The 23995-nt window shown below is 52.3% G+C and overlaps 12 protein-coding genes across 12 annotated transcripts; 6 read left to right on the forward strand and 6 right to left on the reverse strand.

Moving 5' to 3' along the window:
- Positions 1–1051: 1051 nt before the first annotated feature.
- On the reverse strand, positions 1052–1653 carry Z520_11368 (uncharacterized protein; the record flags this gene model as incomplete). The annotated part of the gene is made up of 3 exons (XM_016781857.1): positions 1052–1317; positions 1388–1541; positions 1591–1653. The coding sequence occupies 3 exons, from the start codon at positions 1651–1653 to the stop codon at positions 1052–1054; spliced, it is 483 nt and encodes a 160-aa protein (XP_016627015.1).
- Positions 1654–2495: 842 nt separating this feature from the next.
- On the reverse strand, positions 2496–2948 carry Z520_11369 (uncharacterized protein; the record flags this gene model as incomplete). Its single annotated transcript, XM_016781858.1, has 1 exon — positions 2496–2948. One exon carries the CDS (start codon positions 2946–2948, stop codon positions 2496–2498), a length of 453 nt encoding a protein of 150 aa, XP_016627016.1.
- Positions 2949–3759: 811 nt separating this feature from the next.
- Positions 3760–5540, forward strand: Z520_11370 (uncharacterized protein; the record flags this gene model as incomplete). Its single annotated transcript, XM_016781859.1, has 6 exons — positions 3760–3809; positions 3872–4071; positions 4125–4301; positions 4374–4429; positions 4484–4627; positions 4701–5540. The coding sequence occupies 6 exons, from the start codon at positions 3760–3762 to the stop codon at positions 5538–5540; spliced, it is 1467 nt and encodes a 488-aa protein (XP_016627017.1).
- Positions 5541–6038: 498 nt separating this feature from the next.
- On the forward strand, positions 6039–7831 carry Z520_11371 (uncharacterized protein; the record flags this gene model as incomplete). The annotated part of the gene is made up of 3 exons (XM_016781860.1): positions 6039–6152; positions 6207–6671; positions 6731–7831. The coding sequence occupies 3 exons, from the start codon at positions 6039–6041 to the stop codon at positions 7829–7831; spliced, it is 1680 nt and encodes a 559-aa protein (XP_016627018.1).
- Positions 7832–8326: 495 nt separating this feature from the next.
- Z520_11372 (uncharacterized protein) lies at positions 8327–9151 on the reverse strand (the record flags this gene model as incomplete). Its single annotated transcript, XM_016781861.1, has 1 exon — positions 8327–9151. One exon carries the CDS (start codon positions 9149–9151, stop codon positions 8327–8329), a length of 825 nt encoding a protein of 274 aa, XP_016627019.1.
- A 1233-nt stretch (positions 9152–10384) lies between these two features.
- Positions 10385–11004, forward strand: Z520_11373 (uncharacterized protein; the record flags this gene model as incomplete). The annotated part of the gene is made up of 2 exons (XM_016781862.1): positions 10385–10546; positions 10600–11004. The coding sequence occupies 2 exons, from the start codon at positions 10385–10387 to the stop codon at positions 11002–11004; spliced, it is 567 nt and encodes a 188-aa protein (XP_016627020.1).
- A 142-nt stretch (positions 11005–11146) lies between these two features.
- On the reverse strand, positions 11147–12256 carry Z520_11374 (uncharacterized protein; the record flags this gene model as incomplete). The annotated part of the gene is made up of 1 exon (XM_016781863.1): positions 11147–12256. One exon carries the CDS (start codon positions 12254–12256, stop codon positions 11147–11149), a length of 1110 nt encoding a protein of 369 aa, XP_016627021.1.
- A 1268-nt stretch (positions 12257–13524) lies between these two features.
- Positions 13525–15632, forward strand: Z520_11375 (uncharacterized protein; the record flags this gene model as incomplete). The annotated part of the gene is made up of 6 exons (XM_016781864.1): positions 13525–13924; positions 13973–14248; positions 14286–14418; positions 14464–14582; positions 14635–15153; positions 15208–15632. 6 exons carry the CDS (start codon positions 13525–13527, stop codon positions 15630–15632), a joined length of 1872 nt encoding a protein of 623 aa, XP_016627022.1.
- Positions 15633–15721: 89 nt separating this feature from the next.
- On the forward strand, positions 15722–17957 carry Z520_11376 (uncharacterized protein; the record flags this gene model as incomplete). The annotated part of the gene is made up of 6 exons (XM_016781865.1): positions 15722–15849; positions 15900–16022; positions 16069–16795; positions 16868–17189; positions 17237–17373; positions 17445–17957. The coding sequence occupies 6 exons, from the start codon at positions 15722–15724 to the stop codon at positions 17955–17957; spliced, it is 1950 nt and encodes a 649-aa protein (XP_016627023.1).
- Positions 17958–18320: 363 nt separating this feature from the next.
- On the forward strand, positions 18321–19079 carry Z520_11377 (uncharacterized protein; the record flags this gene model as incomplete). The annotated part of the gene is made up of 1 exon (XM_016781866.1): positions 18321–19079. The coding sequence occupies one exon, from the start codon at positions 18321–18323 to the stop codon at positions 19077–19079; it is 759 nt and encodes a 252-aa protein (XP_016627024.1).
- A 52-nt stretch (positions 19080–19131) lies between these two features.
- On the reverse strand, positions 19132–20409 carry Z520_11378 (uncharacterized protein; the record flags this gene model as incomplete). Its single annotated transcript, XM_016781867.1, has 1 exon — positions 19132–20409. One exon carries the CDS (start codon positions 20407–20409, stop codon positions 19132–19134), a length of 1278 nt encoding a protein of 425 aa, XP_016627025.1.
- A 1218-nt stretch (positions 20410–21627) lies between these two features.
- Positions 21628–23274, reverse strand: Z520_11379 (uncharacterized protein; the record flags this gene model as incomplete). The annotated part of the gene is made up of 3 exons (XM_016781868.1): positions 21628–22120; positions 22195–22663; positions 22722–23274. 3 exons carry the CDS (start codon positions 23272–23274, stop codon positions 21628–21630), a joined length of 1515 nt encoding a protein of 504 aa, XP_016627026.1.
- Between the last annotated feature and the right edge of the window lie 721 nt (positions 23275–23995).

Consider the following 23995-nt stretch of genomic DNA (forward strand, 5'->3'; position numbering starts at 1 on the left):
ATCCACCTATTCAGTAGCCGGCATTGCGCTTCTCGAGGCCAGGTTCTCTGGGGCAAGCATTGTGGGCGCCCGCTTTGCCTGCAGGCGAAGCCCTTGGCAGCCGAGAAACCTCCACTGCACCAAGAGCAAGAAATGATTGGCACATGTCATTGGGCATTGCCCAGAAATGAGTCTCAATAACCTTACTTGTGGTTGGTGTCCCAGACGGATGCAAGCTCTGCCTTGAACTCGTGGCCCGTCAGTCGTCGTATACAGAGCACAATGTGAGTGGAGTGTGGATAGAGAGAGCTTCCAGAGAAGGCGCAGCACCTCAGCATGGGCGGGGAGTGGTTAGGTGAAGGAAAGGAGATGGAGTCAGTCAACAATGTGACAGCGGGAATGCCTTGCCAAGGTGCTTGGTGGACGCCAAGGGCGGAGATCAGCATTGGCCTGCTCGGCGGGATTGGGAGCGTTATCCATGGGGTTATTGAACCGACCTTGTCAGTCTTTGATGCTCGAAAAGCTACGTCGGCCTTGGTTAGAGAATGAGAACACCGTGGTGATCGCGCGTCATTGCGGCCAGGACGTAGAATGGGGCTGCAACGTTGCGCGAATCCGACTCAAAATGTGCTGGCGAGCATGGATGGTAGGTGGCTCGCTGGACTCATGGCTGTCCTTCAGCCACGGTCTCCGTAGGAGTCAACAAAAAACAGAGAGCATGTGTTGGAGACCATCAAGCATCAGATATTAGATTACCTGCTGTCCGTTCAATTGCCAATTCGCCCATCATCCGCGCCAACTATTCGATAGCACTTCATCCCCATACCAAGCATGGGCAATCTGCATAGGGGGTATCTCTGAATCATAAAGGACAATAGAATACGCCGTTCTCGCCAGCTGATTGCGCATGAATCCAAGATCCGAATGTTGGTCGGCAGATCATGTATCATGTCCTGATGACCCACCACTTTCTCCATCTAGACGCGACTGCGCCGGTACCAGGGGCGGCGGCGTGCATATCTGGCAGCTTTGGTCAGCCCATAATGACTCCCATGAGGGCTGGAGGTCAGACTTACGCTCCTTCAGCGGCTGGAGCGGCCGCGACACCCTTGCGTCTCTCGCGATGAATGAACCAGATACCCACCAGGGCACTCAGGATCCACAAAATCGCAGACAAGAAAGAGAACGCCTCGGCAGATCGATAGCGTCCGCAGAACCCATGAAAGCTGATTTGATTCCAGTCAAAGGTGTCTCCATCACAATCAGTGCCGTTGGCCCATTCGACCAGGAGCCCAAACGAGGCAAACCAGGCAAAAGCGAGGATGATATCCATAGGCCCTGTTCAAGAAGAGTAATCGGTTACCAAAGTGTCCCCCTTGTCCACCATATTGCGCACTTTGGAACGTACAGTGAAAGAAGCCGCCTGCGAACGGCAGCAGCCAAAGTAGACCGAGGAGAAGAGAGATTCCAGCCACAATCTCGATATAGATGAAGCGGGCCAGGGGCCAACCGTTGCCGTGGCGGTATTGATTTAGGTAGGAGCCGACAATGCCCGCAACAACCTCCACACGGTTAAGAAACGCTCGTCAGATCGGTCAGAGTTAGACTTACCCCCGCGAAAGCGAGCTCGCAGACACGCAGGCCCATAGATACGATTCTGGAGAGGACAGGCATTTTGACGATTGGTTAATTGGTAAGAAGGTTTCGGAAGGAGAGAAAAGAGGTGTTTGGAGACGAAGAGCTCTTTTTGCCAGTCTGAGAGGGAAAAGGTCGGTGAGGAGAAGTTCAAATGCCAGTGACTGGCGAGGAGGGTGAAGCAGTGCCTTAAAAGTGAAGAGAATTCGGTGAAACTAGGGTGTTGACAAGGCCACACAAAAAGTGCCCGTTTGCCCTGCCGGCCACCAACATCACTGCTCTGTCCTCACTTTGGTATCCTGGCAACCCTTGCGCAGGACAGCCATGCCACAGCCTGCCTTGATTTTGTGACACACCAGACGGTGTGTTGTCCTACCAATACCCTGGTTTGGACATGGGGTTCGATAGGCAAGGGGGCGCGTGACAGGGAAACGCGTGGTAGAGACATGGCACGACGTCATAGAGGACGATTTGGATAGGAAAACATGCTTCCAAAACCGGGCAGAATGCTTGAGCCTCACCAATCCGCGAACCCCACGGGGAGGTTATCAAGGAGAGGATATACACGCTGCTGGGAATCTTGAAGTCTTGTTTTGAGGCAGAAACTGGTAAGCGAGAAGCCACCGCCCGGAAATCAAGTCCATCAAGGCGCAAGGGAGGTCACGAGACCCCCATGACGTAGCCGCGAGGCTGGCATTCCAGATTCTCAGCCTCGAATTGCGCCTACAGCTGCCCTCCATGTCTCTCTTTTCAGTCTTCGTCTCTCGCTCTCTCGATGAGCTCTTTGAGGTCCCTAAGTAGAACAACCTCGCACAACGTCCATCTCGATTCGTGCATGCCGTGCTCCTTATCGTCATCCTCCCGCTCCCTCTGCTGCTTGTTCAAGTCAAGGCCCTCGCCTTCTCCTTAACTTCGTCCCCAAAGTCAAACACCCCGCCAAACATCACCTGCCTGCTCGTGTTGAGAATGATGTCCTTGAGTATCATCGTACGCCCCATCGTATCCACCCATTTGCCCTTGAAGCCGCCAACCGACATGCGTGGGTACATGTCGTCGCTCATCAACTGTGGATTCTCTTTCACATCTTCCACCCGCTGAATAGCCAGAGCTTGTGATACCTTGTCGGCGTCGGGAGGAAGTATAGGGAGGAGGTAGTCCTTGTAGGTTCTCAATTCGAAATCGGCCACGTTGAAGAGTGTCGCGGGGGTTTTGGCACGGTCGGGGAGGCCGTCGGGGGTGAGGTTCATAGATGGATGAGAGAGCAGAGCCCGGAGCAGAGCTGCATGCTGGGATGCCTTGTCAAACCGTTCTTTGGGTGATGGAGACGCATTCATGTTTGTGGTAATCGTGGATGCCGAAGTTGGCAAAGAATGATCAAGCTGAGCAGCGAAAAAGATGCGAGAGCGAACGCTAGGATCAGTGCTAGTGAGAGGAATGAAACAGAATAGAGGAGAGTGATACTTGCGGTCGGTAGGAGACAGTCCCAAGTCCTTGTCGACAGCGATGTCAGTGGCACTTGAGCGGTGAGGAGAATCTCGCCAGGTCGCGCCTGAAACGCAGGAGACGCGTCTCGGCAACCTTCTCGTAGCTCCCTACGTACCTACGTACCTAAGGTACGAGGTACTCGGTACATATTCCATATAGCCAAAGCATCGACATGCGATAATTTCTTCATCTACCTGTGTGTTGTCGATGGGACAGACTTTCCAGCGGTACTGTCAAACATGGCACCGTTGAACTCAGGAGACTCTCTCCCCCACGAAAAGATGCTTACGGACGTAAATCACCTGCAGGCTAGTAATTAGGCGCCATATTCAACTTATCCACCCCTAGAGTTCCACCCACTAGCCCCCATACAAGAGCCATGACTAACGAATTCTCCGTCCTCCGTATTCTCGTCGGGTAGGGAGTACGAGGTACTCGGTATATACCGAGTCCTTCTGGGCCCTCATGCCTTCACCCTACCGGTTGTTGGGTCCTCGAATTGAAGGCCCGCACTTGCTTCATCCCATTGTCCCTGGAGGAAGAAGATCGCCTTTTCCGCCAACTCGGACATGAAGACGCTCCAAAAGCTACCGTTGGGTGTATATTAAGCACGATTGATCAATCCTCCTAAACACGCGAAAGCCCAGGCAATGGTGAATCATGGTTTCCCCAGCAGAGGATGTGCCAACTGCCAGAAGAGAAAGATCAAGGTAAGAAGTATTGATCCCACCAACCGCAAATTCTGGAATACGTATATAACACTCTTTACAAGTGTAATCAAGACAGTCCGGCATGCATTCAATGCGTCAAGGCTGACTGGCCTTGCCCTGGCTATCGGCCCCGCGTTGACCTCTTATTTCGCGATCAAACCAAAGGCATCACCCGCAAATACCAAGCATATCGGCCGAAACCCTCCTCCATGTCTACATCAAATGGAAGCTCCGGACATCGTTCCTCCAATTCGAAATACTTGTATCCAGACGTGTTACCACGCAGGCTGGAGATGGACGTCATGACGCGAGCAGTATCGTTCTTCTTCTCTCAGTATGTACACCAACCCCTTGCATCCTCCGCGAAATTCCAACCTGGATCCTTCGACTATCTGCCGTCCCTGTACGCACAGGGTCATCCAGACGGCCCTCTCGTTACCATTGTGCGCGCTGCAGCGCTCGCCAGCTATGCCAACGTGGGGAATGTGCCCCGTTGGACAGTGGAAAGCTACCGTTTATGCGGGCTGGGCATTTTAAAATGTAGACATGCGCTTGGGGATCCAGTAGAAGCAAAGTCGGACGCTGTTCTTGCTAGCATCATGCTGCTAGCCATCTACGAGGTGAGTCTTCCGAGCCTGGGCGAATCAAGATGGCACGTAACGTAGGAGCGACAGACTATTGCCCTGAAAGGTCGAGAAGCTATGAAAGCATGGAGTCAGCACATGCTTGGCGCAGCTGCTCTGATCGACTTGCGTGGTCCTAGTCAGTTCCAAGACAGATCTAGCATTCAAATGTTCCTGCAGATGCGACGTCTCATAGTATGCGCCATCTTACTTCAGCTTGCGTTCTTGGTGCCTGCAGGAGAATATTGCTGACAAAAACTTGTGATAGATCCTCTCAGCTTACCAGCTCCAACGACCTGTGCCCTTTTCCTTGAAAAAGTGGTCAACATGGGTAGAATGCGCCGAGGTTGGCGAGGATTGCGAGTTCGTTCATCTCGCTAACCGTCTCGTGGAAATTGTCGAAACGCTTGCATCTGTCCGGGCATTGATCAAAGCATCCAAGACACCAGAAATTAGTGACATCTCATCTATGCTTTTGCCAATCGACAGCATGCTTCAGCGCTGGGAGGACCAGCTGCCCATCCGCTGGAGGCCTACCCCTCATCCTGCCTGCTGCTCTGATGATTGTTCCATGCACAGCCATTTCGAAGGAATGCCTTTTGACATCTATCCTGATTTATTCTGTGCCTCTATCTGGAACAACTACCGTGGTGCTCGGATACTGATTCACGAAATGCTGCTGTCTACGGCCGTTTCCCTTCCCACCACCACGGGGATCCACAGCAAGCAACTGCACACCACGATCAACCTATTGCACCGAATGAACACTGAAATTTGTCTGAGCGTCGAATATCATCTAAGACCCAGTCCAGAGATTCCACTCTACAGCTCCAATGATCATCAGAATGGAATAGGCACAGACTCAATTCCAGGCGGCGAGCTCCTTCTCTGGCCCCTCTTCATGGCCGGCATGTTACCTACGACTAGCCCTGAACGGAGAATTTGGATCTCGAATCATCTGAGACGAATTGGGGCCAATCTAGGCATTGGGTTGGCGCTTTCAATGTGCCAGATCTTGTGCCACGAGAGGGACACAATTCCTTTCTCACACAGCGAGCTGTGGGCGTATGGTGACTGCCAGGCCGAAGGCGTGTTGAAGCAACGCTAATGGCCAAGAAACGGACTAAATTCAACTCTGCATTGACAGATCAGAGCTCCCGTCGGATAACCGATGCCGAAAGCTCCCTGCAGACCAATTACCTATTATCCTAGTCGCACTCATGCGAAGCAGGGGCTTGACATTGAGTGAATATAGCCACCAATACTCCACCAGCGGTTCTTGATTGGTTTTTCCGCAAAGCTAACCAATCACGGACTGGCTTCCTCCTATTCACCGTTCTATAGCCGTTGTTGCTAAACGACGAGCGAATGGAAGCAGCATAGCCGTGCTCTGCAGCACGCTAACTGATCTAACGGCGGATGTGTCTCTCGAAATTAAACGTCGATATTGGCTCCGTTGTCCGTCTCAAAAGCAGAACCTCTGCTTGTTACTAATAGAAGGCAATTCTAACGATGCGGGCATATAAAAGTCCAGTGGCTATCTTTGCCAGGTCAAGAGAGACACAGACACACTGGCGACTTAAACTCCGTCTCCCTCACCAAGAATATGCTCCTCCCAGTGCTTTTGGCCCCCATTCTTGCCTTCAATGGCCTTGTGCAGGGTGCCAAGTTACCTGTTGTCGATCTTGGGTATGGACTCCATCAAGCAATAGGATACAACGTAGGCAAAGACCACTCGCGCGTCCACAAGATGAGACGACTGATGCCTTTATAGGAGACCTTTGACTTCTATAACTTCTCCAACATCCGATATGCTCGGCCTCCGACCGGCAGTCTTCGCTTCACAGCCCCCCAGCCTCCTTTGACGAACCGAACATTGCAGGATGGCAGCTCCGGAGGTATCTGTCCTCAATCGTACCCGGTTTGGTATCTCTGTGGCCTGGCTTTGCTCAGCGGCTCCATCAATTCCACCGATGCCTGCGATGCCAGCCTCATTCCCAAACCTGAGCCCACAGAACAAGAGGATTGTCTCTTCCTGGATGTCATAGTCCCGAAACAGATCTTTGCAAATGCCAGCACAAAACATACCACAGGAGCGCCGGTGATGGTCTGGGTGTACGGAGGTGGATTTACATTCAGCAAGATGTATCAGGATGGGAATCCCGTTGGGCTTATCCAGAGAAGCCGGGAAGAAGACCCCAGTGGCAAAGGTGTTATCTACGTTACCTTCAATTATAGGGTATGTCATTTCTTCCTTGTAACCTCTGACTCTCAAGTATATCTGACGCAGACATACAGGGGGGTGCTTTTGGTTTCCTATCAGGGCCCAACGTTCAATCGAATGGTACGGCCAACGCTGGCCTGCTTGATCAGCGCATGGCGCTCGAGTGGGTGCAGCAGTACATCCATCTCTTTGGAGGTGATCCGAAACAAGTCACCGTATTTGGACAGTCCGCTGGAGCCGGATCCATCATGCACCAGATCACCGCGTATGCGGGCTTGAAGGGACCAGCACCTTTCCAGAGGGCGATCTTGCAGTCCCCCGGCTTTGAACCATTCCCCAGCCACTGGGAGCAGGACAATCTGCTGCAGAAGTATCTGGGACTGCTCAACGTGTCGACAATTCAAGAAGCTCGCGGACTCCCCTTCGCCGCTCTCTCCGCCGCCAACGTGGAACTCGTCGCGTCATCCCCATACGGAACGTTCACATTCGCGCCTGCGGTCGACGGCGACTTTGTGCCTAGCCTGCCCGGCAATCTACTAGCGCAGGGAAACTACGATACATCTGTCCAAATCATGACGGGCTTCAACGCGCACGAGACATTGTACTTTACCAACCCGGACAGCACCAACAACTCCATCTTCCTGTCCAGCATCACGGCCACGTTCCCGGGCATCCAGCCCTCGGTTTCGGACTACGTGGCCCAGACACTCTACCCGCCCATCTTCAACGGGAGCTATCCGTACACCTCGTTCTTTGAGCGCGCAGAGCTCACGCTGCAGGAAAGCGCCTTCACGTGCAACACGTTCTTCCTCCAAACGGCCGCCAACCGCAAATTGAATTCCGTCCAGGCAGAAGACTACGGCTACCGCTTCAGCGTCCCGCCCGCCTACCACGGCCAAGATGTCGCGTACACGTACTACAACCCCGCGACGGCCTCTCCAAACGTCAACGCCACCATCGCCCTCCTCATGCAGCGCGCCCTGACACGGTTCGCGCTTACGGGCAAACCGAACCGCAAGGGCGACGCTGTGGGGACCACGATGCCCGTGTACCAGGGGACGTCGACGGCCGCGGCCGGCAAGATCCTGGACATGAACGTCACGGGCTTGACTGTGATTGCGGATCCCAATGACAATGACCGCTGTCGCTGGTGGCAGAAGTCGCTGTACTACTGAATTGAGCCGACAAGGGTATGGCATAGTACTGCGTATGGTACTCCGTATAGGCGAAGCACAGGAATGGTGATGTGTATGGTGTGGAGCAGTTAGCATGGAGTATTATGGCACGGGGTGTGCGCTGACCACCTGCAAGAGGTAGGTGCCTAGCTACCTAGCTAGGTATCAATCGTTACATCGTACTCAGCCACCACATGGATTTCTTCATCTTGTCAACATCGAAAGGTATACAAAGACCTCCTGTTGTTCGTCCCTTCATCCAAAAGTGGTGCTGTGGCTCGTCAAGTTTATTTTCTCTCTACATGCCCCTTGGGATCGGACACAGATATCCAGCACGTACGTGTAGCGTCGAAGATAGATAGGTTATTGAACGCCAGTCATGATTGAATCAGAGTGTGCACACAAGCTATAATCAATGGTATCTCTAAGCTGCAAAAGCAAGTGTATCAAAAAGCCCACGTCTTATTTCCACTGCTACACTACACCCTTGGCAGCTCAATGCTTGCCCTCCGTAAACCAGGCAGTCGCCCTGTCGACAATCGCCTTTCCGCCCGTCTCGATGACATCGCCGTGACAAGGAATGACCCTATCATAGTCCCACGACTTGATTCTCTTGGCCGACTCGGCAAAACCCTTCCTATCCTTGCCACCAGCTGCGTACCAGAGAAAGCGTTTTTGCCAGGTCATCTCACCCTTGGTGTTCATGATGCCTGCAAAGAGCTTGGTCAAGATTCCCGAGTTTGGGTGAGTTCCGGTCTTGGAGTATTGCTCGGTGGCAGGGAGGTTGAAGAGCAGATCGGCCTCGATCATGGTTCTGCTGGGTTTGTGAAGGAAGACCAACTCTTTGTTGGTGTGCGAGTGGAAGTATTCGTATGAGAACTCGGCATCGAATTCGGGGGTGATGTGCATGTCGAGCTTGTTCTTTGCAGAGAAAACGTGCACGAATTTTGTTCCCTTTGTAGCTGGATCACCCTCTCTCTTCTCTGGCAGCCCTTCCATACCAATCACTTCTGCTTCGGGGTATTCTTTGGCCCATGTGGAAATAAATATGTGATGCTCAATGTCTGGCGCAACGATGTATTTGATTGGACCCATCGACGTGACTTTGGCCTTAACATCCGGTGTGAGCGCGACGGGAGAAAAGACAGCTACATTGCCCGTTTGTAGCTTGACCAGTGTCCCGCGACCGCCGAGCTTGATGTGTCCGAAGCGCAGGAAAGGTACACTGAGCGTTGTGATATTAGGAGTGACGTCTCGAATGACCATGACCTTCGCGGGGTCAGCGGGAATCAAGGAGGAAGCGGATTTGGAGGTAGTCATTGTGAAGGCGCAGGTAAGAAGTTGTTGTGGTGATGTACTGTAGAGGTATTCGACCTGTTTGTGAAGTTATTGCAATACTGAAGACGCAGTGCTGATGAAGAAAAGCTCGGATTGAAACGCAGGGAAACCCTCATGATATACTTTTCCCTGAGCCCTCGTATACCAGGTATCAGACCTTCGTATCAATCTTTGTTCATGGTGGTGGCTTGCATTACCAGTTCATTCGGCTGACTTCTGGCCCAGTCCGCGTGGTTCAAGAACGCGACAGCGGTCGAGAGGTCTAAACGTCATGCTGAAAGTGGACACGGCGCCGCCACGGCCGTTGCTTTTCAGCAAGACAAAGCCTATTGCGGAAGAGCTTCAGGGTTTTCTCGGCTTGTGGTTTGTGAAACTGTCATCATCCCCTGTCGGTCAAACTCAAGTGCAAAGGGCCGCTGGAAAAGCGAGACTCACCTCTACTTACTCATCAAAACACAGCGTCCAGCCACCGTGCTCGCTGCAGAGCTGTGATTGTGATTGTAATGTTAGTCAGCCCTTCTTGTCAACCATCCCTCTCTTGTACAGGTTTGGGCTTGGGAAGCTTCACATTCCGCGAAACCAAGCGAATTGGGGCAATGGGTCGCCTCTTAGATGCTATTTGAAATACCATTCGACCGCTTGCGGCCTGCGCCCCAGGTCCGCTGAGTGCTCGGCCGTAAAGGTATTTGGAAACCAGCACCAACGAATACGACTGCGATCGGAACGAACCGTCTCTTTGGTATCTTCCTCAAGGCTCGTGTGGTAAGTGACAGTGCAAACAAGAAACCTGAGATTATTGAAGTCGTGGGCGTACTTGCGTACTGCCCGAACCCCGAGAGGTCAATACCACCGCAGATTCTGGATATTTGTGAGGTGTATATGGCTTGCCTTGACATGCGGCAGTCGTCATCTGCGGCGGGCTGCTATGCTGAAATTCGAATAGCAGAGTTGTGACGTGAACGATGTAGCTGCAGGTATGGAGAAGACCTCGAGGTCGGAATTGAAGTGTCGACCATGTTGTAAGATGATGAGGGGACTAGGTAGGTAAGGTGATGGCCAAGGTGCAAGGTGCAAGTGAAGGCAGGCTGCGCCGGATGCTCAGCGACGACAGAGAAGGTGCTTCACCTGACGTGGCCTTCTTCAGCACTGCGGCTTCATCATCTTACCGACTATTGTGCACCTATTTCTTAGCGTCAGTGACACACCAGACTCTCGATGCCCATTGTTATCACCTTGACGTCTCAAGACGACTTCGTGCGCACCACCATCTCCGTCATGGATACCGATACCGAGGCAGAGGACTGTCAGGTATTGCATGGCCTACAACATGGACGACGAGCTTCGCAGGAGGACACAGATGAAGAAGCGGCAGAGGTTGTCATGCCACACGAGACACGAACTTGTCTTGCTCAGAGCTGATGCTTCTCTAGGTCGCACAACGTTCACTTAATCAATCCAACGGGAAACCACCAATCCCTTCCTTCTCGCCCAGACAATGGCTTACGCCGAACATGATCCACTGGATCGTCCAGCTCCTCTCCGTCGTAGCATTCTGCGCCCTACTTTTGCCTTACCTACGATACACCCGCTCCAAGAAGAACATTGTGCGTGAGAGATGCAAAGAGGGTGCGTGGTCTCTGTATCAGAGCAAGCTCGCTCAATGTGACGCTCAAGCTGCGACGGAGTTCAGTTTTCGTGGTGGAGCATTCGGGTTGAACTGGATCGAGTACGGGACAATCTTACTTGCCGTGATAGCATGGCATTATGCGGCGTGGCTCTCCCAAGGCTGGATTATTGTGAGGATCTGCTTCGTTAAGACTGAGAGCGAGAGGTAGCGGCCATTACACAGACCAGCTCCATGTTACGAGTTGGCATCCAGTGGCGGACTAAGTGAGGGTATCAACGAATTATGTTGAACAATGGTGAACGGCATTTCTATTTCCTTGAACGCATCGTTTAAATGATCCTGTACGCTTACTATCTCAGAGTCCTCTGCAGCGCCAGTTTCAAGTTGTCTTCCAAGAGCCCGCTACCTCCACAAACATTGCTTGTCTCTTGTCCGAACTTCCGCTTTATTTCGTCAAACCACACATCGTTTTCTTCGTCACTCAAAGCTTGGTTATCAAGCAGCACATAAGCTGGTCCCTGCCCCAATTCTCGTATCTGCACGCCATCGTCACCAGCATCGGGGATGTTAGCGGACGCCGAAGACACCAACTTCCTGGGTTCCCTCCTCGGACTCTGAAGACCTCTTGGGGTGATAAGCAGGAGGTCTGGGTCATCTCCCGAAGATGGATTCAACGGCGCCCATGTCTTCCTCGTATCAGGAGACGCCAATGCGGCGTCCAGCATCTGGCTATCGATAACCATTCCCGGCGATCGCAAGAACAGTGCTTGATCATAATCCCATCGACCCCACTGCAGCTCCCCAAGTAATTGAGACCTGACGTCCCATGCATCGTATATTCGCACTGGGTGGTAAATGAGATTGTGCAATTCCTGGATTTCGCGCATAAAACTCAGTGTTGACGTGTAGAGAGGGGAGAAGTCCGTCTCCCACGTGGATGGATAGAGCAGTACGATAGACGGTTCTTTGGACAGCCGTGAGGATGACCGCTGGTGTTTTGCAAAAAGGAGAGCCGAGCACAGGTGATGGGGCTCGAGAAGAGCGAACATATATGCGAGTCGTTGGAGTGGCATTTGATCTCTCGAAGGTGATCCCGACAGTTCTGGAGAAGCATCCAAGGGCGCTCCATTCTGACCCTCGACGATTACTGGCACTTGTACCGAGTCCAGCATATCTCCCTCCCTTCCGGCCCCCTGAATACCCTCAATGACCATAACAGACTGCGAGCCATCTTGGGGCTGTTCCAACACTTTTGGGACGGTGTCATTGTCTTCATGTTGAAATTGAGGAGGCAGCGTAGGCACAGGCTTTCGTTCAGGCGGTCGCCGAATGGCTTCTTGTATGGACCGCACGGATTGCTGTTGTAGCACGTATCCCGAGAGAAATAACAGGAATGTGAACATGCAGACAACGCCGCTAGAGATAATGACCGAGACGGTCGACGATGTTAGGAGGACCATTGCTCTGCAGGGATCAATTCGTGATCCGAGAAACAGGAGTGTTCGTGCAGTTGGTTGGTACCGTGGTGTCGGCACGAGGAAGATTCTTGGCTGGCCCCAACTTGAAAGATTAGGTCTTCTTGGACGTCTACCGGTATGAGTTCAGACCGTCGTCTGCTCTTCTCAGGTGGCTTCGGATGATGCCGCTCATACTAGGTATGCCGGGAACTTGTCGTCCTGCTAATACTTAGAGGATCGAGTCCAGAGGCTTGTTTACAGCCTCGTCGCGAGGGACAACCAGATTTCTTGGCGGGCCAATAAAGGCTCGCGAGGCTCCCGCCAAAGACGCCGCTTTAGAATCGACGTGGTTGCGGCTCTGCTCATTTTCCACCTTGTGTTCTCCTGCTTTTCACTTCTTGTCGGATAATTAATATGTGCTCCTCTTTCAACCTCGGCCTTTTTCTTCGGCAGTTCTATTGGATCTTCTCCCTACGAGGTACATGCATTAGTATGCTGCTGAACCCTCACTCAGTACTCGGTATCCCGGCCAGGGTCCACCAAGCTCTAAGGTTCGCGAGCTGCAGATCTGGCCCTTCTGGACCCCTTCTTGGATAGGCTTTCAATCAATGGATTCACTTGTTCCACGCAGACCTTTCTGTTTTGTACTTTGAGCCGTACAAAAGTACAACAACCGCCGTGAACCTGGCCATTTCCTCCATATCAGAAGAAGATGGCTACAGTCCAGCCGCATCTGCACAAAGCCTTCCCGGTTTTAATGCCATGCCGCTGTCGAAGTGACACGAGGATGCCTGCGTCGGATCATCCTTGCAAATGTGCGCCTACGAGGTAGCACTCACACGGAACTTCGAAGCGAGCAGCTTCTGAGCGAAGTCTGCATGCATGTGTCCAGACTGCTGGGAGGCATCCCTTCTATCTCGGGACGGCTAGTGTAATCTGCATGTCTGAGCCACTGCCTCTTGGTCGCCTTTTCGTGATGAACGAGCGGCCAGCCTCATTCATGGAACCGCTGGACTCAGCGACGGCGGTAGCCACCCGATCACATGAGCGGTACTATTGGTCGGAAAAAGTGATGGTTTCTGTCGAGCCCATGTCCATAGTGAGGCTGAAGTCTGACCTTCGAATCTCGACCCTTCCCCTCCTTTCCCTGACCAAACCTATATATTTCCGCGTCGCACAATCGGAGCGGCTTCCATTCTCCCCTTCCAGCAAGATTTCGAGGCAAACCCAAAGACCCTAACTCAAATCTGCACTGTATTGCACTGTTGACCATGGCCAACGGCGATGCTTGTGCTGACTGTGAGCGGTCTCATGTCCACGTCTGGCTTTGTTCAGCCTGTTCAGGTATCTCGTTTTGCAATGAATGCTGGCCAAAACAGGCTGCCCACAAGGCAAAGACCACGAATCTCGGGAATCGCTCTCATGTGAAAGAAGACAGGGCCACGATATTGATGATACGCTCAATCCTGGAACCGCCGATGGATCCTCAAGAAATCAGGAATCTGCACGACAAAGACCAGGGCACAAGGTGGTTTGGAGTCGTCAAATCATCTGATGGAAGGAAATCAGAGTTTTATGACTTTGGCCGTTACGGTCAAATGATGCTGGATAGCCGGCCACTCGGCGGCGCGGCGAGATACCCAAAACTAGTCTCTTTCATCGGAGACACGTGTAGGTTCTCTCAGATCGGCCACCTGGTAACTCTCTGACTTTGGCAAGATGCCGGCAAAAGTACAATCGTGAAAGCGCTGGTTTCTCATGGCGGTTTGCTGTCAACCGAGGCCGACCGCAATTCTTTGCAGACCCCTGTTCCGGGTTCCAGAGCCAATGAAGGAACAGCAACGTCTGAAGGCGTACACTTGTATGCGGATCCGGAGCATCTAGAGGTTGCGATGCCGATCCTTTATGCTGACTGCGGGGGTCTGAATGCGGGTGAGAAAATGCCTTTCGCAGTGCAAGAGTCGTCCCATTCCAGAAGGATGCCAAAGGAGTCAAGTGGGCATAGGAAACTAAGAAAGAGGATGCCTGGGAGATCTGTCCCTATTGAAATGGACAAAGGCAAACGATCCAGTCAAAGGGACTCGGGAATATGCTGTCACCAATTTCTACCCTGGATGTCTCTATACTTTCTCTGATGCTATTGTTTTCGTCCAGAGAAATCCGAAGTGAGTACGTTTCATTCAGGAAGAGTACCCACTAACAAACGCAAGCCAACTCCACATAACCTACAAGTATCTCGTCGACTGGGCAAAACGCAGCGTCGAAAAGTCGCTGAATCAACCTATTCTGCCGAGCGCGATAGTGGTCCTCAACGCGGTCGAGGTGGCTGGTAAAGAGGAGAGATGGACGATCGAAGACGCCACTAAAGAGCTTTTTCCGAGACGTTGAAGGCATCACGACCACTGAACCGGATCTAAGAGAGCTCGCGAGGAACTTCGCTCCTGAAGGTCATCGTCGGGGCTTGTTCGCCCGAGAGTTGCTCGAATGTTACTATCGATCTGTTCGCGTCATTCGAATCCCCGCGAAAAGCTCCGAGCCGTACAACTTGATCAACAACCAAATCTTGCAACTCCGAGAGGAGATCGTCAGTGTATGTCAGACCGCTCACTACGAGAAAAGTATCAAACGCCGGCTGGCCAACGCCGACGACCTGCAGCAATATCTACAAGCAGGTTTCGAGCATTTTGCCAACGACATTGAAAGACCTTTTGACTTCCGAAGGGTGTCCACTCGTAATAAACTCATTGCCCACGATTTTGGCGACCACATTTTGACGTTGGCAAGAACAATCCACGAGAGTACTCGTCACGAGCGCCTGCAGCCGATAATGCTCCTCGGTGGCTTGTGTTCGTTGAGAGCATCGTGCATTCTGTTGGACTACGTCCGGAATAACTTACAGGGTAAGTCAGTGCTGCCTTTCGTGATGCTGAGATTTTTCAATAACATCATCACAGGCCCTGTGATTGACTATTTCCTGAAGGACTACGCCCCTTTCTGCAAGACAGCCTTACATATGTTCTGCAACGATGTTATGCCATGTGAATACACTAGTAAGAGAATTCCGCATTGTTTCAATGTCAAGTCAGCCCACGACAAGGGACACCAGAATGAGAAGGGCACGAGAGAAATCGGGGAGTATAAGTCTTCTCTTATGGCTTCTTCATATGAGAAGGTTTGGCTGAAGAAGATCGAAGACAATCTGAAGGCGGTCAACAGCACTTTTATACAAGAGCTCCGCTCGAGGGTTCCACTTTCAAGGCAATCTCGAACAGATCTTTCCGGTAATCACGAAGGCTCCATTTCAACGGACATGAAACTAGTCTCCCAACTACATGACGAGAAGCTCGTCCCAGATCAAGTCTTCTCGGGACTTTATTAGCTGTGTGAGCTGCTTTCGATGTCTCATGGCTACACCTGAACACGCTTTGGAATGTGGTCACGTCCTTTGTGACCCTTGTATTCGGGAACATGGGGAAGAACAGGATGATCTTATCACTCTGGTCGGAAGCTGCCCGCTGCATGGAGGAAAGATATATGAATTGGGAAATAGCCAAGAAACCTGAATTCGCAGGCCTGCGGATTTTGTGCCTGGACGGGTAAGTGCGTCTCCGCAGCCTCTTAGAAGACACTAACAATGGCGACTCAGGGGAGGAATCCGTGGCATCGTGGAGCTTGAGATCTTAGCTGCCATTGAGAACTGTATCAACAACAACCATCCGACCCACGGGATTCAAATTCAACAACTGTTCGATCTTATTGTGGGAACAAGGTAAGTGTCCCCGCGCCCGTCTTTCTGCGAATTCTGACACGCCTAGCACTGGTGGCATCGTCGCTCTCGGTCTGGTTGCAGCGCAGTGGTCTGTATCTGAATGCACGCACAAGTTCCTGTCTCTTTGCAAAGAAGCATTCTCGGAACGGGAGTTTGCAGATACAATCTTCGAAAGTCTGGCGACCTTGAACCACGGGAGCAAATATAGGACGACACCATTGCATAGAGTATTGAAGGAGTCTTTCGGCGACGACCTTTTGTTTGGGGGCCGAAGTGACGCTGCGAGATACACCACAAAGGTAGCTGTGGTGTCTACGTCAGGGACGGGGAACCGAGCCTTGATCATGGCCAACTACAACCGCCAGCAAACTTCTGATCCCGGATACACTTTGGAAACCGCCAGGGCGCCCAGCGAAGCATTTCATGTCTGGGAAGCTGCCGCGGCAACCTCAGCTGCTCCATCATATTTCAAACCTTTTGTGCGGCGTGGAAGAACTTACCTCGATGGAGCCATCAATCACAACAATCCTGTGATTGTCGCGAAAAGAGAACGAAGGCTGCTGTGGCCAGACGTCGAATCACGCCACCCGGATGTTTTTCTCTCACTCGGGACGGGTCAACATGAAGCAGAGATGAAGCGAAAATTGGAGAAACTCTCTGGTCATTCCAGAGAGGACCAACTGAGAAGGAAGCAGCAGCAAAACGAAGGATCGCGAGATTCTCGAAAGCGCTATCGAGCCATCAAAGGCATCAAAAACTACCTCAGCGTCTTGGTAAGTATCATTGTGCCATTCTCGTTCCACCAGTGCCAGTGGCGAATGGTTATTCTGACCTTGATCCTCCAGTTTGACAAGATTGACAATATCCTCGACACTGAATGGTCCTGGCACGAGTTCTACCGCGACACGGTGGGCGAACATTGGGCAACCGATTTCGCGTCCCACTATTTCCGCATCAACCCTGACCTCAAACAAAAGCCACCGGCGTTAGATGCAAAATTTGAAGTGGATAACCTTCAAGCGAAGGTACATAAAATGCTGAGACAGCCTCCGTTGTCCCGCGAGATTACAGAAATTGCGAACGCCCTGGTTGCCAGCACCTTCTATTTCCGAAAGGACGAGTCCCGCGTTTATGGGGAAAAGCACAATCAGACCTTTGTTTGCAGCGGTGAGTGCAAATGACTCGGGAAGGAAGTCGCTGACAAGGTCGAAAAGGTCAAATCCGCTGCAAGCTCGCTCATCAGGACCAGAGCATCAAAACCCTGGCTGAATTCCTGCAAAATCACATTATTGGAAACTTTGTGCCTAGCTTTGTTGTGAAGAAGCGTTTGGCTTCGTCGGAAGAATTCACGGTATGTATTTACTTCCTCGCAACCTGCGGGACGTTTCTTTTACAAGGGCGTAGAGCTGAATCGTGCTACAGCTTCTCGATTTAGACAAAGACTTCCTTGACGACATGTACACTCGGAAAGTATTTGACGGAGGATGGACTGGAGAGATCGAGCTTCGGGACCGCGAAGAACCAACCTACATCCTTCTTCGACTGCGACAACTTAGCTCGAGGTCTAACAGAGTCTCCACATGCGACTATCCCATCAGCGGCTTCCCGCGCAAATTCAACGTGGAGAATGAGAGAAACGGTGAGACCCCTCTCGACTACATTTTACTTCTCGATGCCGGAAGGACTGACAAACGTGCAGCGTCGAGAATGCAGAAGCGAGTGCAGGAGCTTGCCAGGCGCCGTGAAGCTGGGGGCGAGGCTGCCGCTTCTTCGTCTTTTTCACCTACGATCCAGCCCACCGCCTCAAGGTCGTCATCCAACAACAACCGCGTGTCGACTGCAGAGAGTCTTGCGGATTCGGATACGGAATACGAGGATGGGCTCCTGTCAGAGCAAGTCCTGAAGGAGTATGAGGTGTGGTCGACACCAGACTGACTGGGGTTTCCTTGATGAAGATTTTGAGAGGACAGGCACGCAGGTTATGGCGACATCCGCGTCGATGAATATCTGGAGAGCTAGCTACCTAGGCAGGTACATGTAGATTTCACTCTCAATAGCCATTTCTTCCCTTCATACCTCGTCCATCTTTCCCAGGGGTATCGAGGGGGTGCATAGAGCGGCACTAGGCTAAGCCCAAAGAAGGATGGCGGCTTCATGACGTTGTTGCCGCCCTGCAAGTCTGCGCAGGGCACATATTTTGGTATGTCATGAATGAATATGTTCAACTAGGCCATACAAGTTTGTCTAGAGAGCGATAGTCTCTATCTCCCCTCCTCCATCAGCGATTGAGCAGCTACCATGACGCACCGCGCCGATGCCTCCAACACACTCGATAACCGCGGCTACAGCGGTCCGCTGGTGCGCGGCCAAAATCCTGCCCTCCTCCTAGAAACGGCCATGCGCGACCGCATTACCGACTCTCTCTACTGGAAAGAACAATGTTTCGGGCTGAACGCGGCCACTTTGTGCGACCGAGCCGTTGAGCTCACCTACATCGGCGGCACATATGGCGTGGCCATGAAACCTACGCCCTTCATCTGCCTCGCATTCAAACTCCTGACCCTCGTCCCCGACCGAGAGATCGTGCTCGAATATCTCCAAAATGGGGGGGAAGAGTGGAAATATCTGAGAGCCCTCGCGGCGTTCTATGTCCGCTTGACGTTTGAGCCCGCAGACGTATACAAGACCCTGGAGCCGTTTCTGGAGGATTCGCGAAAACTACGGCAAAGGAGGAAAGAATCTTATGTGTTAATACACATGGACGAGTTTGTGGATAATCTGCTTACGAAAGATAGAGTTTGCGGGACAAGTCTGTGGAAATTGCCCGCGAGGCAGTTGTTGGAGGATCTGGAACAGCTGGATGAGAGGGTCAGTCCGATGCAGGCGGAGCTGGACGCCATGGAAGAAGAGGAGGAAAAGGGCGAGAGACAAGACGGGGATGAAGATATGGAAGATGGGGAGAGAAATGGAACGGCCTCTGAGCATGGGAGAAGTCCCAGGTCGTTGAGCAGGAGTAGGAGCGGAAGCAGGAGCAGGAGTCGATCGATCAGTGATTGAGGCAAAAAGCACGCATTACATGGTCCGCCCCAACAGCAGCTAATCCACGACCTCAAACGACGATAAACTCGTCGTCAGCGGTAGACGGTGACTCGGCCCCCTCTGATCTCGACTTGGCCACTTCACCCTCGATATCCCCGACACCGTGTCCTGCGTCTTCCGTCCCGAATGGCGCAATCATCGATACCTGCGATCTAATGAGGTCGATCAGGGATGTGCTGTCGTCGTGGCGCTCCCACGTCGGATGCCTGATATGTCTCTCAGGGGCCTCGACTTCCTGCGACGGCGGTTCATCCTGAGCCGTGGCTCGAGCGGCGTGCACATCATTTTCGTCCTCATCAATATCGCCTTTGGCCGAATTCTCCTCGAGATGGGCGGACTGTTGAGGCTCTTCATGAGTAGAGGTCTCCGGATCTAGCTCTTCGTGCTCTTCAGCCGCTTCATCCTCCCAGTTCACAGGGTTAGGCCCCTCAGGACTCCTGGGAAGCGCCAAGTTGAGAGCATCAGAGCCCACAGACTGGTCATCGTCGTCATCGTTTTCGCTCCTAAACGATCGCTCAGACACATTTTCGCTATCGGCAGCAATATCGTCAGGCTGACTCCAGTTTCCCTCGCCCGACTCCCGACTCACAAGGTCCCGTCCCCTCCACACCTGCCGCCTCACATACCTCGTCCATTCAGGAGCATCGCATGAGGCATCGAGTAGTTGGGGCATGCTCGGGCCACCAATGTCTGTGTTCACGACATTCAGCAGTGTTATGGAAAAGCCACTGCCACGCATAGCTCCATAGCTAGCAGTGTCACTTAGTTTTGCAGGTATGACCGCGCCAACACGGCCATAAACCCGAACGGGCCAGATATTCCACTGCTGTTGCAGCTGCTCGACCGTCATATCGATCACGTCGTTGACCCGGTCTCTGTCCTTGGGCCGGAGAGGTTGATCGAAATTGACTAGCAGCACTGGCTCATTGGAGTTTATGTGGACATGCCTCGATCGCGGGGTAGCAGGGTCAAGGAGCGCTTTGAGCACCGAGGCGACCGTCTTGCTGTGCTCGTCGATACTGATATCAGGCTCGATCTTGACGTGTGATGAGTCCCAGGTGATCAAGTTCCTCGCGACGAGGCTGGCGACTTTGCGAACATCCTCGTCGCTGTAGCCACCCCAGTTCATCAGGGCGTCACATATTTTAGCCACGAGGAGGATCCCGGTACCTGTATTTGCTGTGTTTGTGTGCTCGTCGCCAAAGGGGACAACATCTTCCACTTCAACCCCGAGGGATCCTGGTAAGTCGAGGATGCTCCTTTGAGCACTTGCGCCTGCCACATCCATTCTTATTCTCTTCTCTGAGAACCTAGGATAGATATCCGCGATGAGCTTGGGTGAGGTCAGTGACCTTGAGCTGTAGGATGCAGCCACGCCGCCGCGCGATGCGTGTAATCTTTCTCGCGTGGTTTGTGTCCAAACCGATGAGATTTCGAGGATCTATGAGCTGCCGAATCCTGATAATCGCGTCAGAGCAGCAGGTTGCTAGATCTCGCGCAGAGCAAACGTCCGTGGAGTCAAAATCACTTAAATGTTCGCATGTACTCTGTATACATATATCCCCCAGTTGTGAAGAAGTGATAAAAGATAAGGCAGAAGGCAGTAAGTAGCTATTTCTCCTTCTCTACATATTATCGAATAAATTATCACATGTCATGCCATGCTCTCTGTCTTGTCCGGGAACCCCCAATCGACCCATCGATGAAGATCGCTGACGTCGAGAACGTTTTGATCGGCGCTGTTGTTGGGTAGCGGGGGGATGTGTTAATATGTAGTAAAATAACCGAGCTGAAAGCGGTACGATAGGATTCGGATACTGAAAAGCCGCTCCCAATAATACTCGGTAGCCATGGCCCAAATATGTACCAACCCTTATGTGTCTTACCACCAGGGCCTTTTTATCATCGCCACTCTCGTTTTTCGTGTGACTTGTCAATATGTGTACCTGTGCCCTGTATATCTTTATCACAACCACCGACCCTGGAAAGGGGGAGATAATATCGCAATACCTTAGGGCACCGGAGGTGAATATTATTGAAACAGTGTAAATAATTATCACATTTGCGGTCCGCAAGAGTGGGATTATTTTTTGCTTAACTAGGCTTTGTGAAAAATCAAAAGATGATATGGTAAGGAGGGGGATTTTCAGCCTCCCGTGAATGTCCATGCACCAACCAGTTCTTGTCCATCTTTGTGTCGATTGAGGTCTAATTCGTTTCGCTTGTTTTTTTGTCTTCTTTTTGGATTCTCTCTGGTCTGGCGTTGATCGCGTCGGGTTTTGTGGGTTACATGCGTGCGGGTGAGATCCTTTTCGTCACCTCCTGCGTGCTCCTTGCGGCGGGTGGTGGTGGTGGTGGCGGTGGTGATGATGTATCTATCTTCTTCTTCTTTTCTTCTTCTTCGCATCGGCCTTGTCGAGGTGGGTATCCCGCCGCTCGTGAACAGATCCCGTGGTTCAACCCACACGGCGACACCACACCTAGCTGTATCCCCCTTCTGGTCCAGCTACTCAACATCCCCAAACCCCTGCTGACCCACCCACTTCTCCTTCCACCCCGGAAACCACGGACTCTCGTCGAGCGTGTGATGCTGCCAATCCTTCTCCACGATCCCCTTCTGGATCTGCTCGCGCTCGTACTCCTCCAGCGCGGGGATGACCACGTGCTCGACGTGCCACGTGTTCTTGTACTTCATGAGGTTCTCCTTGCCATCCCGCAACACCTTGAGTACCAGGCTGGGGATGTAAGGCTCGGAGCGGAACTCGGACACGGGTGTAAAGAGGGCCTTGAAGTTGAAGACGATCCCGCCCGAGAGCGGTAGCCGGCGGAGTGTTTGCCAGTCGACTCGCAGGTGGATGCGTGAGAGGTCCAGGTCGGGGGATTGGAAGTCGCGGTACTTTTCGTGCGGGTCCCCGGGTGGCATGTATAGAGGTTGGTCAACCTCTAGACCCCACGAGCCGCGCTGGATGGGTTTGGGAGAGGGCATTTTGGTGAAGAATCTAGAAAATCACCAACGTTGGTTAGCAGGCCACAGAACTAATAGTATAGAGATGAAAGGGAGGCCAGGGCTTACCGATCCATGCTGAACTGCATCTTCTCCTTGTAGTCCGGGATCGGCGCGTGGATCTGGTGCAGCTGCATCCCAATCTTGGTCCCGACGTTCCACCCCAGCGCTGAACAGATCATACCCGCCCGGAAGTGGTAGTACCCGGTCTCCGGGTTTCGCAGCATGATGGCAAAGTCTTCAGGAACGTTATCCAATAAGACCAGAAGAGGATGCTTGGCCGAGACGTCCTGTTTTGTGCCCAGGATCTTGTTCTCGAACGTCTTCTTGTCAGAGCCGAGGGAGAAGTACTGCGGGTACCGGGCGCAAAGGAACTGGAGCGCCATCTCCATGAGTTCTTTGCAGGCCAGTTCGGATCCGGGCAGCCACTGGAGGACGGCCTCGCCGTGTTCGGCGTACAGCTTCTTGCGTTGTGCAATTCGCGTGACGTACGTGTTTTCCAGCTCCAGCCACCAGTCTGGCTCTAGCTTGGTAAGTGCTGTAAGGGGGAAAGAGTCAGTCTAGTAATATAAAAGATGAAGAACATGGGGACTGACACATAGTCTGATGATATGCCCATCGGAAGGGTCGGTAGGGCCGTGGAAGTGCTTTGTTGATGTCGTGTTCATGGTAGGGTTTTGGGAGCGGAACTCCGCTGAGGGCAGCGTAATCGGGGAAGTCGCCGAGAGCTCGAATTTCTTCAACCTTGTAGCCGGTATAGACATATTTGTTGGAGTCAGCCTTGCGGAAATCCTCGCCAAATCCGAGAATAGATTTCGTCCAATTCTTCTCGTCGAATGTCACACTCTGCAGAGCTGCGCGGCGATCTTCGGGTAGCGAGGCAGCGGCCTCCACAAGGTTTTCTCTGGTTAGAGGCGGGAACGTGTTGACATATTCGGACGACTTTGGTGGAGAGTTGTTGGGCTCCTTCTTCTCTGGCGAGAGGGAACGAGGAGGCGTGTCTGCACTTGACGAACGACGACCTCGTAACGTCAACCTCCTGTAGACGACTTCTTTTTGACGTTGACTGAGGCTCAGATAGGTGATGATGCCGACACAGATGGCGAGACCCACGTAGAGCAGGGTTCGCTCGTCCTGGAATGACCCCATCTTGACGAAGAAGGGAAAGGTCGAAAGAAAGCGAGAGATATATGTACAACCAGCAAGGACAGATCGATCCTGAGCAGTAACGGCTTAGAGGTGAAGTCGTCTCAAATCCTGGAAAGTGACAAGCCACAACCACCAACAACAGCCGAGAGGTGTATATCACCGTAAGCGGGCAGAAGCCAAGGACCGCTTGTTGACAATCAATGCCAGGGACGGTGAAAGGGCGTTTGGTATAAATATCGGCGGCGGATCTCGAAGATCTCCCGAACAGGACAAAATGCAAGCAAAACAAAGATAAATGGGTCAAGTCACACCACCGAGGCTTAGCAACCTTGAGGACAGCGGTAAGACAAGACCTGCCTGTAGAACAAAGGCACAGAAAGAGCAGGTAAAAGGTCAGAAAGGTTGAGCTACCAGCAAGCGATGTGGAATTGGGGAAATCAGAGGGGGAGTTGATGATGTTGTCTGAAGGGAGAAGTGAGCTCAAATGGGTGTAGAGCAAGCAGGGACGGCGGCTGTGGCCAATGGCGAACCCCACCGCTTATTGGAGAGGAGTATAGAGCTATCAGTCCAGATAACTCAGACCAGGTACTTTGATCCAAAAGGCCATGAGGACGGCTGGACAGGTACCGGTGGCGTAGCCTATTCTTGTCGAGGATGATCGCAGTGGTTCGTGCCAGGTTATCGAGCAACGTGCGAGTGGCTGATGCGTGAGCCCAAAAGA

The sequence above is a fragment of the Fonsecaea multimorphosa genome (genome assembly GCF_000836435.1).
Source record: "Fonsecaea multimorphosa CBS 102226 unplaced genomic scaffold supercont1.38, whole genome shotgun sequence".
NCBI classification, from domain to species: domain Eukaryota; kingdom Fungi; phylum Ascomycota; class Eurotiomycetes; order Chaetothyriales; family Herpotrichiellaceae; genus Fonsecaea; species Fonsecaea multimorphosa.